Here is a 12,775-nt window from a genome sequence, read left to right on the forward strand (position 1 = left end):
CTAGCCTAATTCCACAGGATCCTTAAGCAAGTAAATGATTAGCTCGTAGAGCTTTGATGCTAAAGCGGACACGACACTCATCCAACAGGGAAAGCCAGGTGCACCTGCACTGCTTGTGCGCAAGAGGGGGGCTGAGGGGGTGCAGACTCCTGGAACAGAAGGCTCAGGAAAGCAGATGTGCCAGGGAGCCAGCACAATGCCCCTGGCCTCACCCAGCAAGGGCCTGCCCGAGGAGAGACGAGTACACGTGTTGCAGGGGTTAGAGCTACAGGGAGAGAGATGTGTGTAGGATGAGGGCTGCAGCGGCAAGACTCACTTGAGAGGTGTCATGGTTGAAGATGATGGAGCTGAGGTCCCCACAGTTGTAATGCTTGATAAGGTCTTCTGTCGTATAGGGGATCTGGAAACTGCCTGCTCGGAGGCTCTCCTGCTGCAAGAGAGTCTGATTCAAAGCAAAGACCACCTGAGGGAGGGGGAGAAGGGAGGAAAAGACAGAGGTCCTGGTAAGTTCTCTTTTCACCCCGTGAGAAGGTCACAGACACACAGCCACCTGCTGAAGGCTCGGAAGCTGCTCCTGCTCTGAGCCTGCCAGTCTCTCACCAACCCATGCCTCCTACGCCCCACAGGTACTCACACCTCGGATCCTGGCTGCAGAGGGAATGGACTCGCCACATTTAACTCAATGGGGCTTGCCTGTGACTCGATTAAGACAGATGACACAAAGGGGCAGGCTGAAGCAGGGGCAATCTTGCTCCCTTAGATGACAGTCTGCCTGATCACCACAGAGCCCCAGGGCCTGTGGGCCCTGTCCCCACAGCTCCTCAGCCACCTGCCTAAACTAAGCATAGTTTCTCCTTGTTTGCCCTTCCTTCCTCATTGGCAAGAGCAGCCACAGGCTGTTGCTTCCTGCTCTGTGTCTCCTCTCAGACACCACATCTATTTCAGGCAGGAATGGCAGGAGCCAGCCAGGGAAGAGTGCTGGCTGCTGGGGGACACGGGAAGCTGCTCTCTCTGCAGCTGCTCAGCACCCAGCCTCTCCCAGCTGACTGCCTCCACAGGCACTGCTGCCTCCATTCCTTACTCCTCAGCCTTCCCTTGGGAATGCAAACTTCCCATCCCCTTTGCTTCAAGGAAAACTATCTGGCTGCCACAGTTCCTACCCCCAGGGACCTTTCTGTTGCCCTTGAAGAGAGAAGATCAGAGAAGATCACCCTCCAGAGGTGGCTGCCTAGACACTTCCAGCACAGCAGGGCTCTCCCAAGAGGGTGGCCTCAGGGCCTGGCCCAGACACTGGCTAGGGATCCAAGTGCCCCCCGCCTTGGGCAACGCACAGCCCGTGAGCATGGCAGCCACTTAAAAGGGACAAGACAGCACTTTGGACCAACAGGTGTCTCTGAAGCCAAGCAGATGCAGAATCTCTGTACCTCTAGCTAGACAGCAGCCACCAAGACCCAGAAAGGCTGGAAGCCAAGGAAAGACTTGGGGCAGAAACTCTGCAGGCTGAATAAAGATGCCTGTGGGCACCTTTGGTGCACAGTCTCCTGTGCAGGGAGCAGTCTTCTGTCAGTACCTGGCAAGTAAAACATTACCCTCTCTTCTAAGCACCTCTCTCCATGCTTATGCTGCCACTGGTTTTCACACCACAAGTGGACAAATGTAACAAGCTTTCCAACAACCTACTGGTTTATCAATTTTATTTTTAAAGGAAGTAAGCTCAGATACTGCTTTGAATTTTTTCAGAAATTACTCATGAGAGTGTTATTTTCTAAGCTCTGGTTGCTCTCTATGTAATTAATTCCTCCTGGACATTTGCCTCAAACACCATCAAAGGCACTCTAGAACTGAAAGTATTTGCCAACACTATGAAACTCACACATGAGTAAGCATACTCAATGTCCTGAGACTATGTAAACCAAATTTTAGGATTACAGAGCAGATGTGAAAACAAACAGGTGCAACTTCCCTCCCAAAGCACAACCTTCTACAGAAAGGTGCGAATTCCACCAGACTTGAAATTATGCTGTCTCCACTAAGCTAGACTTACCTCTTTGGATCCAAACCACTGTGTATGTAACCCAGTATGAAAACACATAAGGTAGCATTAATTCTGGGAGTGTGAATAGCAACATTCACTCACACCTCATGTTTGTAAAAAGGGAGAGAATTCACTTTGTTGGTACAAACCGCTCCATGCAGGCAAGTTACATCAAACTAAGCTGTGGCTGTCTTGCAAAGGACCTCTGTTAGATGCTAAACTAAATTGAACAAAACCAAATTGAAACCCCTTTATGTCTGAATAAAGGCTTGCATGTGGGCTGGGGTTTATCATACTCCAAAGTCATCATTTTCCATTTGTTTGGCTTCAGAGAACTCCTAGTTGATGCTAATGACTAGGCAACATTCACTTAGAAACAAGCCAAATCCATGCTGAAAATACAGGATTTCTATAGCCATGAATGCAAGGTCATGCCAGGAAAATATCAGTATGTACAATCAGTCCAGTTGAAAGCCCTTCCATGGGAATGACCTATTTTTAAGCTATTGGGCACCATCTGCTTGATTATTTACCATTAAAGCAGATGTCCTTTTCCAGACTTTGAAACAATGTCCAGACAGCAGTCAGGAAATGTAACAGCCTCCTGAGCTGGTCAGGTAGCTCTGCCTCAATGCAGACTAAGCACATCAAAGAGGCTTTGCAATCTTTACTGTTTGATTTTCATCCAAACACAAACCAGGAGAGGGTAAATGGCTTCTGGGAAGAAAGCACCAGCCTGATGGGCAAGACGTGAGAAAAAAGCCAATCTTCCCCCGTCTGTTGTATCCCTGCAGCCTGTACTCCTGCTGTCACTTGCTCTGCATGCTACCTTCAGGTCCACACAGACGTCTTCCCTCCCCCCTTGCAATGTGCTTCAGGTGAAACAGATTCAGTCTTGCCTCCAAACAGACGAGGAATGGACTGCAGCAGCCAGGCCAAGCCATACAGGCATCTTCCTTTCTGTAAGCAGACAGAGCTACATAAATCTGCCCCAAAAGCACAGCATAAATTTCCACAATGACCTACATTTACGCAGGACCACTGTGCACATTTCACAGGAATAGAGGCAACTGACCCCCTCTTCCTCCATATCTCTAATCTTACTGCTGGAATCACAAAAATCTGCCCCAGAGAGGCAGCTTTGGCAGCTCTATGGCCTTTGCTACACCTTTTTGGTTCGAGATCTAAGAGTTAATACTGGATTTGGAGAAATTTCAGGACAACAGCAGCTGAAGGGCTTGTCTGTCCAAATGGGAAAGCACAAAAGACCCTTTACAATGAGGTTGTTCATGTTTCATCTCAAAGAACAAAGTGTCCCAGCTCACTGCTCAAGACTCTTACATCCTATTCTAACCACAGCTGCCAGGGCACAGAGCATCCAGCAGCCTACCCTGGACTCCATGGCCATGTTGGTGGTTTGTGTAGCAGTGCATCAGCTGTTTTCCCTTGTCATGGAGGACTGCAGACTGTTCCCGGCAGCTCAGACTTCCCCACAAGCAATGTCTTTCCCCACTCAGACCTAGACCTGCATCCTATCACTCATGTACATAGTACATGAGGGAGAAGTCACACAAGAACCACCTGAAGAGAGTGGGCCTCCACCTAGGTGCTGTAAGGGACAAAGGTAGTCTCTGCTTCTTTGAGGACAGTGGCAGCAGCTCAAGTCCTTCTGCACCAGAAGGAAGAAAAGTCAAGATATCACAAAGAGGCAGAAATCAAGAGGGCATCAATGTCCTTGACAAATAGCCCTCCCTAATGAGTAACAGTAATTCATGCATCAAGCTTTGCACAGTTGGAGTTCAGGAAATTCTACTGTGAAAAATACTCTCCACATCAGCTGGTCTGAACAGATTGTTGCATCTGATGGAGGGATGGCACAACTACTGAACAACTACAGAGGACTGCAATTTGCCATCAGCATGAGTGTGCAGCCTTTCAAAGCAACGTGATCATTCTCAATTCCTCTATCACTTCTGCCTTGGGGGAATTTAAACTCCTCAGCAGAAAGAGAAGGGGATGTGGGGGTAAAGGGGCAGGAACTATTTGCGATATCAGATGTTGCTTAAAGCTCTGCCCTGGTGAGAAGGTTATCTTCAGTAAATAGTAATGGATAAACATTGTCAGGGTCCCAAGAAAAGGGAAGATTCCTGAACCTACTGTTCTTAAAGGATTTAACTTACTGAAATGGGTTTTGCTCAGAAGTTGATAACTCATTATCTGTCATTACTTCTCAAAGAAAACATCAGACTAGGTGCAAAGTGATGCTTAAAGAAGACCACAGCCATCAAACTCTGCAAACTGGATCTCAGTCTTGTTTACCAGATGTGAAAAGCTGAAGAAAGTCAACAGAGCATGAGAAGCAGGGACCAGATCAGCAGCTGGTCTGAAATTGCTATATTTGCTGACACAAATATTTCCTGCCTTCCAAAATGCCCATTCGATCCTGCAGTCCTTTCACCGCTGGTAATTCCAAGCGGTTAGGAAAACAGCAAACACAGAAAAGTTAAAAAGAAATTTTCAATTTTGCTTCGAAATCAAACCAAATAATTTGGTGGATCTGAGCTCCTCCAGCAGGTGGTACAGAAAGCATGCATCTGTCTTGCAGGTATCTCTTGCATTACACTATTTTACTATTTCCAAGATCTTTCTTGAGTTGGAATCCACAAAAATCATTCTACATTCATCCTCCTTGCAAAACTATTCTTCCTTATTTCACACACCCCCTCCAGCAACTCTATCCTGCTCTGCTCCATTAAGTGTATTCATACTAGCATCAAAGCATCTCCTGAAAAGATGTATTCGGAGAACAAAAGTAACAAGTTTATTAGAAAGGGATTTTTTATCTCCCATCTCCCATTTTCACTGTGATCTCTGTTTTCCCCAACCCTCTCTCTTTTTGTACTGTGGAAAAAATCGATTAAGCTCTCTAGTATACATATTGCTGCAAACCTCATTCTCCTCCTAGAGATTTCTTCAGCTGTCAGGAGACACTTGCCCCCTTTGCTAGCATTGTTGGAGTGGCCTGCTAGGTTAAGGGGGTGGGGAAAAGGGAGTTAGAGCCTGGCAGATGCCTTTTTTGTCAAAGACAAAAGACCCCCTGCCATCCTCTCCACTTTTCAGTACTTTCATCCACATTGGATCAAAGTGCTGTTCTGCATATGAAAGGAACCTGGCATTATTCGCCTCAAATTAGCCTATCGCCATCCCGCTAGCCTCCAAGTCTTCCCAACAAAAGCGCTCACATCTGTTCCATCATTTGCCTCATCTTTGTTTTTTTTTTTTTTTTCTTTTTGCTCTCAGTTTTTGAGGGCCATTCAGCCCCTTGAATTATAGTCTGGGGAGCATCCTCCTTGCTCTGGGATCGCTCAGCCGGACAATTTGCTTTTAATTGTCTTAAGGAATCATGAGCTGCTTTTGGGTCCTTCCCAGAGACTAACTGCATCCATTACAACTTCCATTCAGCCCCTTCAGCCAATTCTTTCCCTTTTTCTCCTCCTTCTCAAAAGCATGTTTCTCTTCTTGCTCTTCACCTGGAGGAGACCATTGCTTCTCTGGGCCAATGAACACTATTGCCCCAAATCAAAGCAGGCCTTAAATCAAACGTACCATGACTATCAAAGTCAATAATCCTCCTTTGTCATGGTAATGATCCAGGAGGCCAAGTGTTGAGAAGAAAGCAGGATTTCTTGTTCCAGTGTGATGCAGCTCCTTAGAAGTCTGGTGAGCCTTCAACAGAAAGCTGGGACTGGCAACACCAGAGCCTGGAAGCCTGAACCCACCTACCATGAGGAGCTCCTGCACACATAGGCAGGAGAAGTCTAGTTTCGGCATGGGCTGAAAATGGCAAAAGCAGTTCAACCTACCATCTGCAGCCTTCAGAGCAGCCTAAGACACCTTCAGAACTGTTGCTTTAAAACTGAAGAGAGAAAAATGAGGTAAATTCTCAAACTTGGACCACTTCTGTAAGAAAGATTGGATTGAAGCCATTAGCAGAAGCAGGTTAAATGAGGGATCCGCCCAGCAGACAAGAACAGTAGAAGTTAATGAAACAAAGGAAATGGAAACCACTTTATGTTCCTTATGAGTTACACATTTCCCATGGGCTTGGTATAATTTATATTTGGGTTTTTTTTTCTCAAAGCCAGCATCTCAAGTAGAGGGAGCACCTCTTCTGTAGCAGGATCACCCAAGTCACTTAGAAGACATCCAGTTTGCCTCCAGTCAGACAAAAACAGTGCTGACACAGGTAAAGAGAGTGAAGAATTTGATCTCTGTCTCTGCTGTCGGCAAACTCTCACTAAAATATCTTATGCAAAATTCTTACAGCTTGTCTTACCAGGACCAAACAGAAGACACTAAAAGTTTTCAGTTATTATCTGGAATTTAAACAGGAATACATAAACCAACCCTTTTTCAAATAGGAGCTATAAAAACAAGGCTTTAGAAGCAATTAATGAAGTTTTCATTCTCTTCTTATTGCAGAAGGATGGTTGCATCAAAGGAACGCTACTTACAGCGCTGCTGGAAGAAGTGCAACCCATTTACTTATAATAGATTGCATTAACACATAGCCTTTGTCTGAGTAATTTACACTGATATACAGTGCAAAATGCAACTTTTATGTTTCCACTGATTTCAGCAGAAATGAACACCCCACTATGTGCTGAATGTGGAATAAGACCAGCAGTGGAATAGATTGTTCCCATTACTTATGATAGCTTTTAATGCACATCTGGACACCTCCAAGACCTTGATGGAATTTGTTCCTATCTTTTTATGGGGTTAATTATGTGGCTATGAACCTGCACTTGTCCTGAGAATTCTCCATCTAAGCCTATTGGGATTCCTCCCTGTCCTGCAGGAATCTCTCAAGCTTTCATGAAGCGCATTCTCATATAGAAAATCCTTGAACTAGTGATCCATACTAATGCACATTACTAAAGAAGCATTAAATTTTTTTTAATTCTATCTTTGTTAAAGATTTTGTAAATGCTAGCAAAGTTTGTTTCTAAAACCCTCATGCATCAAATCTTCATCACATACATTTATATTTCAAGAAACAGAAGGAAGGACTAGCCCTTTGTTTAATTTCTACATTCCTGAAGCAAAGTTGAAGGCAAAAAAATCTCCCCCTATTTTCAACCTACTACACTTAGAATTCCTACCTGTCTCCTATTCAGCATTTCTTCAGTTGGCAATGTCCAGCTTCGAAATCATTGGGACAAATGATCCAAACGAAAAGGAAATACTAACAATCCTGATTTCTCTTAGAATATATTCACTTTCCAATTTACAGAACTGTCTAACCAGTATACTAGTAGCAATAGTTTCTTTTGCCCAATACTTACTTCACAAGACACTTAACAGAACCATCTCAAGATTATGTTACAAGAATAACCAAGTACAAAGCTAAAGAACCCTGAAACTAGGGTTTCCCAGGCTGAGACTAGCTATACTTTTAAAACTCAACATCTGTAACTAATGTTTTAGCTGTTATTTTGTTTGTTTGTTTTAAATAATTTTCTGCTAAAATAGTTGTTTTGATCCACTTCCTCCTCCTTCCTTTCCACTTGATAGTCTTAAATGTTGTTGAAGCAAAACTAAAGTACTGAGGTTAATAAAACAGACATTTTTCACACTTCTTAACATCCATACAGGAAAATTCTCTTAGAAAGGAAACAATTTGGCTTTCCAACTATAGAAAGCATGTAAAAAATGCAGAAATTATGACACTTTACTGTGTTTGTGACTGTAAGAAGAAAGCTAGTAAAAATGCTGAAGATTACCTGTCGTCTTTCACAGCTTCAAGGATAAGATTTAGAAGTACTTTTTATCTTCCTGACCCACAATTACAGAAACTAAACAAACTTGCTACTAATGACCTGGGATTTAGCTGCCATGTTTTCTTTCCACTCAGTGCTCACAGATGCTCTTTAGAGTGCTGTTAGGTGAAAGAAAAATTCTTACAAGTCCCAACTAGCCTTCAGTATTTATTTTAGTTATCCTCTCTATCACAGGCCACGTATAACTCAGGACTAAACTCAAAAGCAGTTTTGAAGATTGCTTCCAGAAGTAACATGCCTTAGAAATTTAGAATACTGAATATACTCTCTCACCAGTGCTTGTATACATTTTTGGTTTTTTTGGTGGAATAGAATAATTCAGAACACATATTTTTAATTGTCTGGAATGCTTCCCCCTCTTTCTACAAAACTGATGTCATTACTTGCACGATTCCTGTAAGTGTGAACAAATCAAAACTATGAGGTTGCTAGTGTAAACAAACTAATCTTTCAATGCCATGAACAGGCCCAGACAGTTACCATATGTCTTCTGGTAACCATGCAGCAGGATCTTTGGATTTTCTTGAAGTTCTGCCAGCTAAGAAAGGATATTCCATATAAAACATTCAGCACTGATAAAACAATTTTCCACTCAATGGAACAATTAGGCCAGGACTTTGGCTGCTGTTCCAAACAGAACAACAAATCTGAACCAGTGTCTATGCTGTAGGCAACTAGAAGCATCTTTAAGAGATGGTTCTGGCTTCCCAAACGAGCACAGCAGAGCACCAGATGACCTTTCCATTGACACAGGGGTGAAAGGGAGAATTTACATTATATTTCTATGTTGTTACATATTGTTAGACCTTGCAATGGAAAACCTCAAACGAGAACTGCTGGAATGGTCCCTAGCTGGTCTCAAGAAGATCAAAGGCTAGAAGTTCTCAATGCAAAAGCCTTCCAAGAGGAATAGCTGACAAAATTTTCGAAAAGTGAGACACAGGCCTGAATCTGTGTTCTTTGTAGTACCTGTGAGCTCAGCCACACAGAAAAAATAGCATGTCCCAAGGTAGGATAGGAATTTACAAGCCACCAGCTGTGCAGTAAGAACCTGCAGATGATACTCTTGGAATGAGTCACCTGGATCCCCTGTCAGATGGCACCTCCATTCACCTCCCTGGCTGTTCACATTAGGACATGACCAGTTGTCCCAATTCAGCCAATACACCAAGCTGCCTTTGTGAAAAAAATCTAAAATATTTTGATTTTCAGACCCAGTAAAACCCATCTGCTGCCAACGAAATCAGGAAACTGCTGAGTGTTTGGCACTTCTGAGCCAAAGGCTAGAAAGTATCTGGGCTGTTTTGTTATGTTTTTCTCTTTGTTTTGCTCCTGAAAAGGATTGTTGCATGCCGTAAAAGACCCCTCAGGAATTTTAAGAAGCTGTCTAAATTCAACTGATTTGCAGGACATCTTTTATGAGGTAAACCAGTTGCTGGCAAAATATGGAAGATTTTAACCTGTGGACTTCTGAGCTAGTTTCAATGCATCCAAAGCCAGAAGAAAATGTTCGTATTTTCCTCTGCTGGTCCTGAGAATTGTCCACTGTACTACGTGTCTTTATTATTCAAATTCCCCTGCTGCCTACATTTAAAAATAAAAGTGTTATATCATCAAAATGTAACTGCAGCCCATCAAGATAGGAAGGCAGAAGGATGTTAACTCAAATTGGATAGCAGAAGCTTTATTAAATGTATCCTCCATCACTACCACTTAGAATGGACAAAAAAATGGTATCACAAGATTTTGTCGGGCAAAAAGGGCAAAAAAGCCATGAGAATATCTCTGAACTCAAACCTTTTAGACCAACCAAACAAAAATTTCTTCATCATCTCAGTGAACAAGGCAGGCAACTGTTCCAACAGCTAACCCTGTCTTCTTTAGCACTTTTGAGCCCTAGATCAAAATGTCAAATCATTTTTTTAAAGGCCAGGGCAGGTCACCTTCCCCACAGCAGTTCTAGCACATGCTCACACACACTTGCTGTCAGGGTAAGTGTTCTGGATAAACATTTGCTCAAAGATCTGAGAAAAGCAGAGCTATCTGCCAAGAGCTCAGAATTTTTGCAAAGTCACTGTGATTATGTAACTCTGACTGTCAAGATGAAAATGGTCCAAGATAAGCAGGCAGGCTCTGTCTGGGGTGTGATGAAATGAACAGAAACAAGAACAAAGGATGTCAGGATTTATCTTACGGGCATGTTACACTTTGGCCTCGTAAGTGAATTTCTGGGTAGCTTTCTGGGGCTAGGCAGGCCAATGCTTTCCAGAAATTATGTTAAAAAGCCACAGTGCAACTGGTATCTGTATGGAAAAATGCAAGAATGTACTGACTTATGGTCTGTAACTTTCAGCACCACAGGAAAAAGCTCTGGTGCAAAAAGATTGTAAAGATATAATGAGATTTGAATCATCTTTCTCCAAATCCAATTTTGAAAATAACAAGCAATATTGTAAATAGCAGTTGCTTAGTCAGTAGTTGCTAAAACTGTGACAAAACCAAAACAACATGCAGGTAATCAGGGAAAAATAATTCAAGTAGCTGAAATATTTACCCCCAAGCAAGGTAAATTCTGACAAGCTGTACTTGAGATATGACAGACTAATGAGATCTTTCCCAGGCATTACCAAGTGACTCAATTTCATTTTTTGAACAACAAACCCACAAGAAGGCCTGTACAGCATAGGCTTGTACCACAAAAAGTCTACTCTTAAAACTTACATTTGAATGAGAGCACAACACATACAAAGTCCTGGGTTAAATTTCACTACTGTTATTCACCCCAAAGATCTGCTGAAATATGCCTCCCTCCTGCATCATTACACTGTCAGTAGTGTGCATCTTCTCAGCATCAGGCAACACCTACTGGAGCTCCTTATGCTTCTGTCTCTTCAGTTAAAATCTGAGATGCAGGTCCACAAGCCTTGTCTCTGTGCAGTGTTGTGACACTGGATTAAGGACAAAAGAGCTCAGAGATTACCTCACTTTGGATTGTGACACAGAACAAGTAACATAAAGCAGATATTCAGCCCTTGCAATATTCTATATATCTCACACCATATAGCTTTTGCAATTTTTTTCTAAATTTTCCTTACACATGAGCAGGACAGGGGCTCACTGATGACAGAGAAATGTCAGTATTAATTGCCTAACTTTTTCAGACCCAGCAGTATTTCATCAGGGAAGAAAAGCCCACAAGAGCCTTGCCAGTATAGGAATCTTCCTAGACATTGCCCTAAAAACACTCACCCAAAACCACTCCTTAACCAAAACCAGATTTGTGTTTCTCCCAACCATGCCAGTTTTTTAGGCTCTGCACCATTCAAGAGTTAAAAAACTAAGCAGAAACCTAACAGAACAACAGTGATTGTATTTATTGTTGTTCAATGCACTTGGTGCTGAAAAGTAAATTCACATCAAACCTCTTGTTAGGAAACCTTATATAGAATAACATCTGTTTGTGACAGATCAAACATGGAAATAAATCACCATCCCTCAGAACTGGATTTCAAGCTCTTATATAAATCCCAAAAAACTTCTGAAACGTGGTCACACTTCCAGAATGTGCTAAGAGGTTTGGAATTAATGTAAAAAGGAAATCTAAGTTTTTGAAGATATTTCAGAAGCCATTGGATACTTTGCAAATCAGCCCCACTATGATCTTTATAAGCCCAAACTACAGTGAGTGCACATGTGAATTTCAAGCATAGAGGACAATAAAATCTTTTGCCATGTGCATGCACACCACTTTCTAAAAATTCAGCCCTAACCAGCTACATACTTCCACCTGAACAGTGCTGAAGATTAGGTGTAGTACTTGCTAGTGTCTCACTTCATTGCTTTTACTCTCCTTCTTGCACTCAAAAATAAGATTTCACACTGTATGAGCACATTGAGCCAGTTGGATACATTGGCTGAAGCCTTTCTTCTTGCTGCACACACCAAAGCTCTATATAAATTCTCTTTCTTTTCCATTCCATGCCCCTTTTATTCAGGCTTAGTCTTCCCCTTCTGCTTGCTTGTGACCTGCTGGCATGCACTTTGACTGTGTGAGAATCCAAACAAGCCACTGAGTAGATGAAAGTGCCACTGGTGGGCTGGTGACCACCAGACTCTGGCTGGAGTCCAGTCAGAGCTCACTCAATTCAATGTTCCCAGTTTTCCACTGCTCCAAAGGTGGCAAGAACTGTAGGGTCCATTCCTGATGGTCACATGCTAAGTGCTGTCACCTCTGCTTTTTATAATGAGGCTCCTCCTCCCGGATGCAACAGCAAAAGGTGTCAATATTTCAGCATGAAATTCGAGATTCTCCTGACACGGCAGTATTGGTTCTCTGCCTGATGACAAGAAGCACTGTGGAAGGAAGTGCTTGCACAAGCATCCATAAATGGTGAGAATGAGATCACTGGGAAACAACTCACTCCCCTGGCATGTCCTCTGGTCAGCATCAAAGCTTAGTACCAAACCCAGAATCCCAAACCTCTGCAGCCTCTACTGCAATTCCCTGTGCAACTCCTTCCAGGAGATCTTTCAGACCAATGGACAGAGCTGCTACCTGAGAGCAGTCCTGCTCGTCTTGCTCAGACCAGAACAGTGCAAGCTCACAAACACAAAAATAGCAGCACCACTGCTCAAAAGGCACAAAGCTGAGTCATACAGCATGCTCTCAGTTAGCACGTCCAACTGCATACACATTCCTGAACAGCTCTAATCAAGGAAAACAAAACTTGAAGGCTGAACACCCTGGCAAGTAACTACTTCATTCTCTATCCTTGGCTAGGGAAACAAATCATTCCAGCAATGGAATCTGGCATTTCTCTGAAGTCCTCTTCTTGCAAGAAAGAAAGTCAGATAAATGTCAATCCAAACCATAAGTATGTTTCCAGCCTGTCTGCTA

The 12,775-nt window shown here is 43.0% G+C and overlaps 1 protein-coding gene across 2 annotated transcripts in view; it reads right to left on the reverse strand.

Moving 5' to 3' along the window:
* Positions 1–12,775, reverse strand: part of TRABD2A (TraB domain containing 2A) — a 75,986-nt gene that overhangs the window by 26,884 nt on the left and 36,327 nt on the right. The window contains exon 3 of one of the 2 annotated variants that reach the window (XM_056513790.1): positions 317–463. The exons of the other annotated variant lie outside the window; for it this stretch is intronic. Within the exon in view, the coding sequence (XP_056369765.1) occupies positions 317–463 (147 nt within the window). The remainder of the gene's footprint in view (positions 1–316; positions 464–12,775) is intronic. 2 annotated transcript variants of the gene reach the window in all.

The sequence above is a fragment of the Oenanthe melanoleuca genome, chromosome Z (genome assembly GCF_029582105.1).
Source record: "Oenanthe melanoleuca isolate GR-GAL-2019-014 chromosome Z, OMel1.0, whole genome shotgun sequence".
NCBI lineage: Eukaryota > Metazoa > Chordata > Aves > Passeriformes > Muscicapidae > Oenanthe > Oenanthe melanoleuca.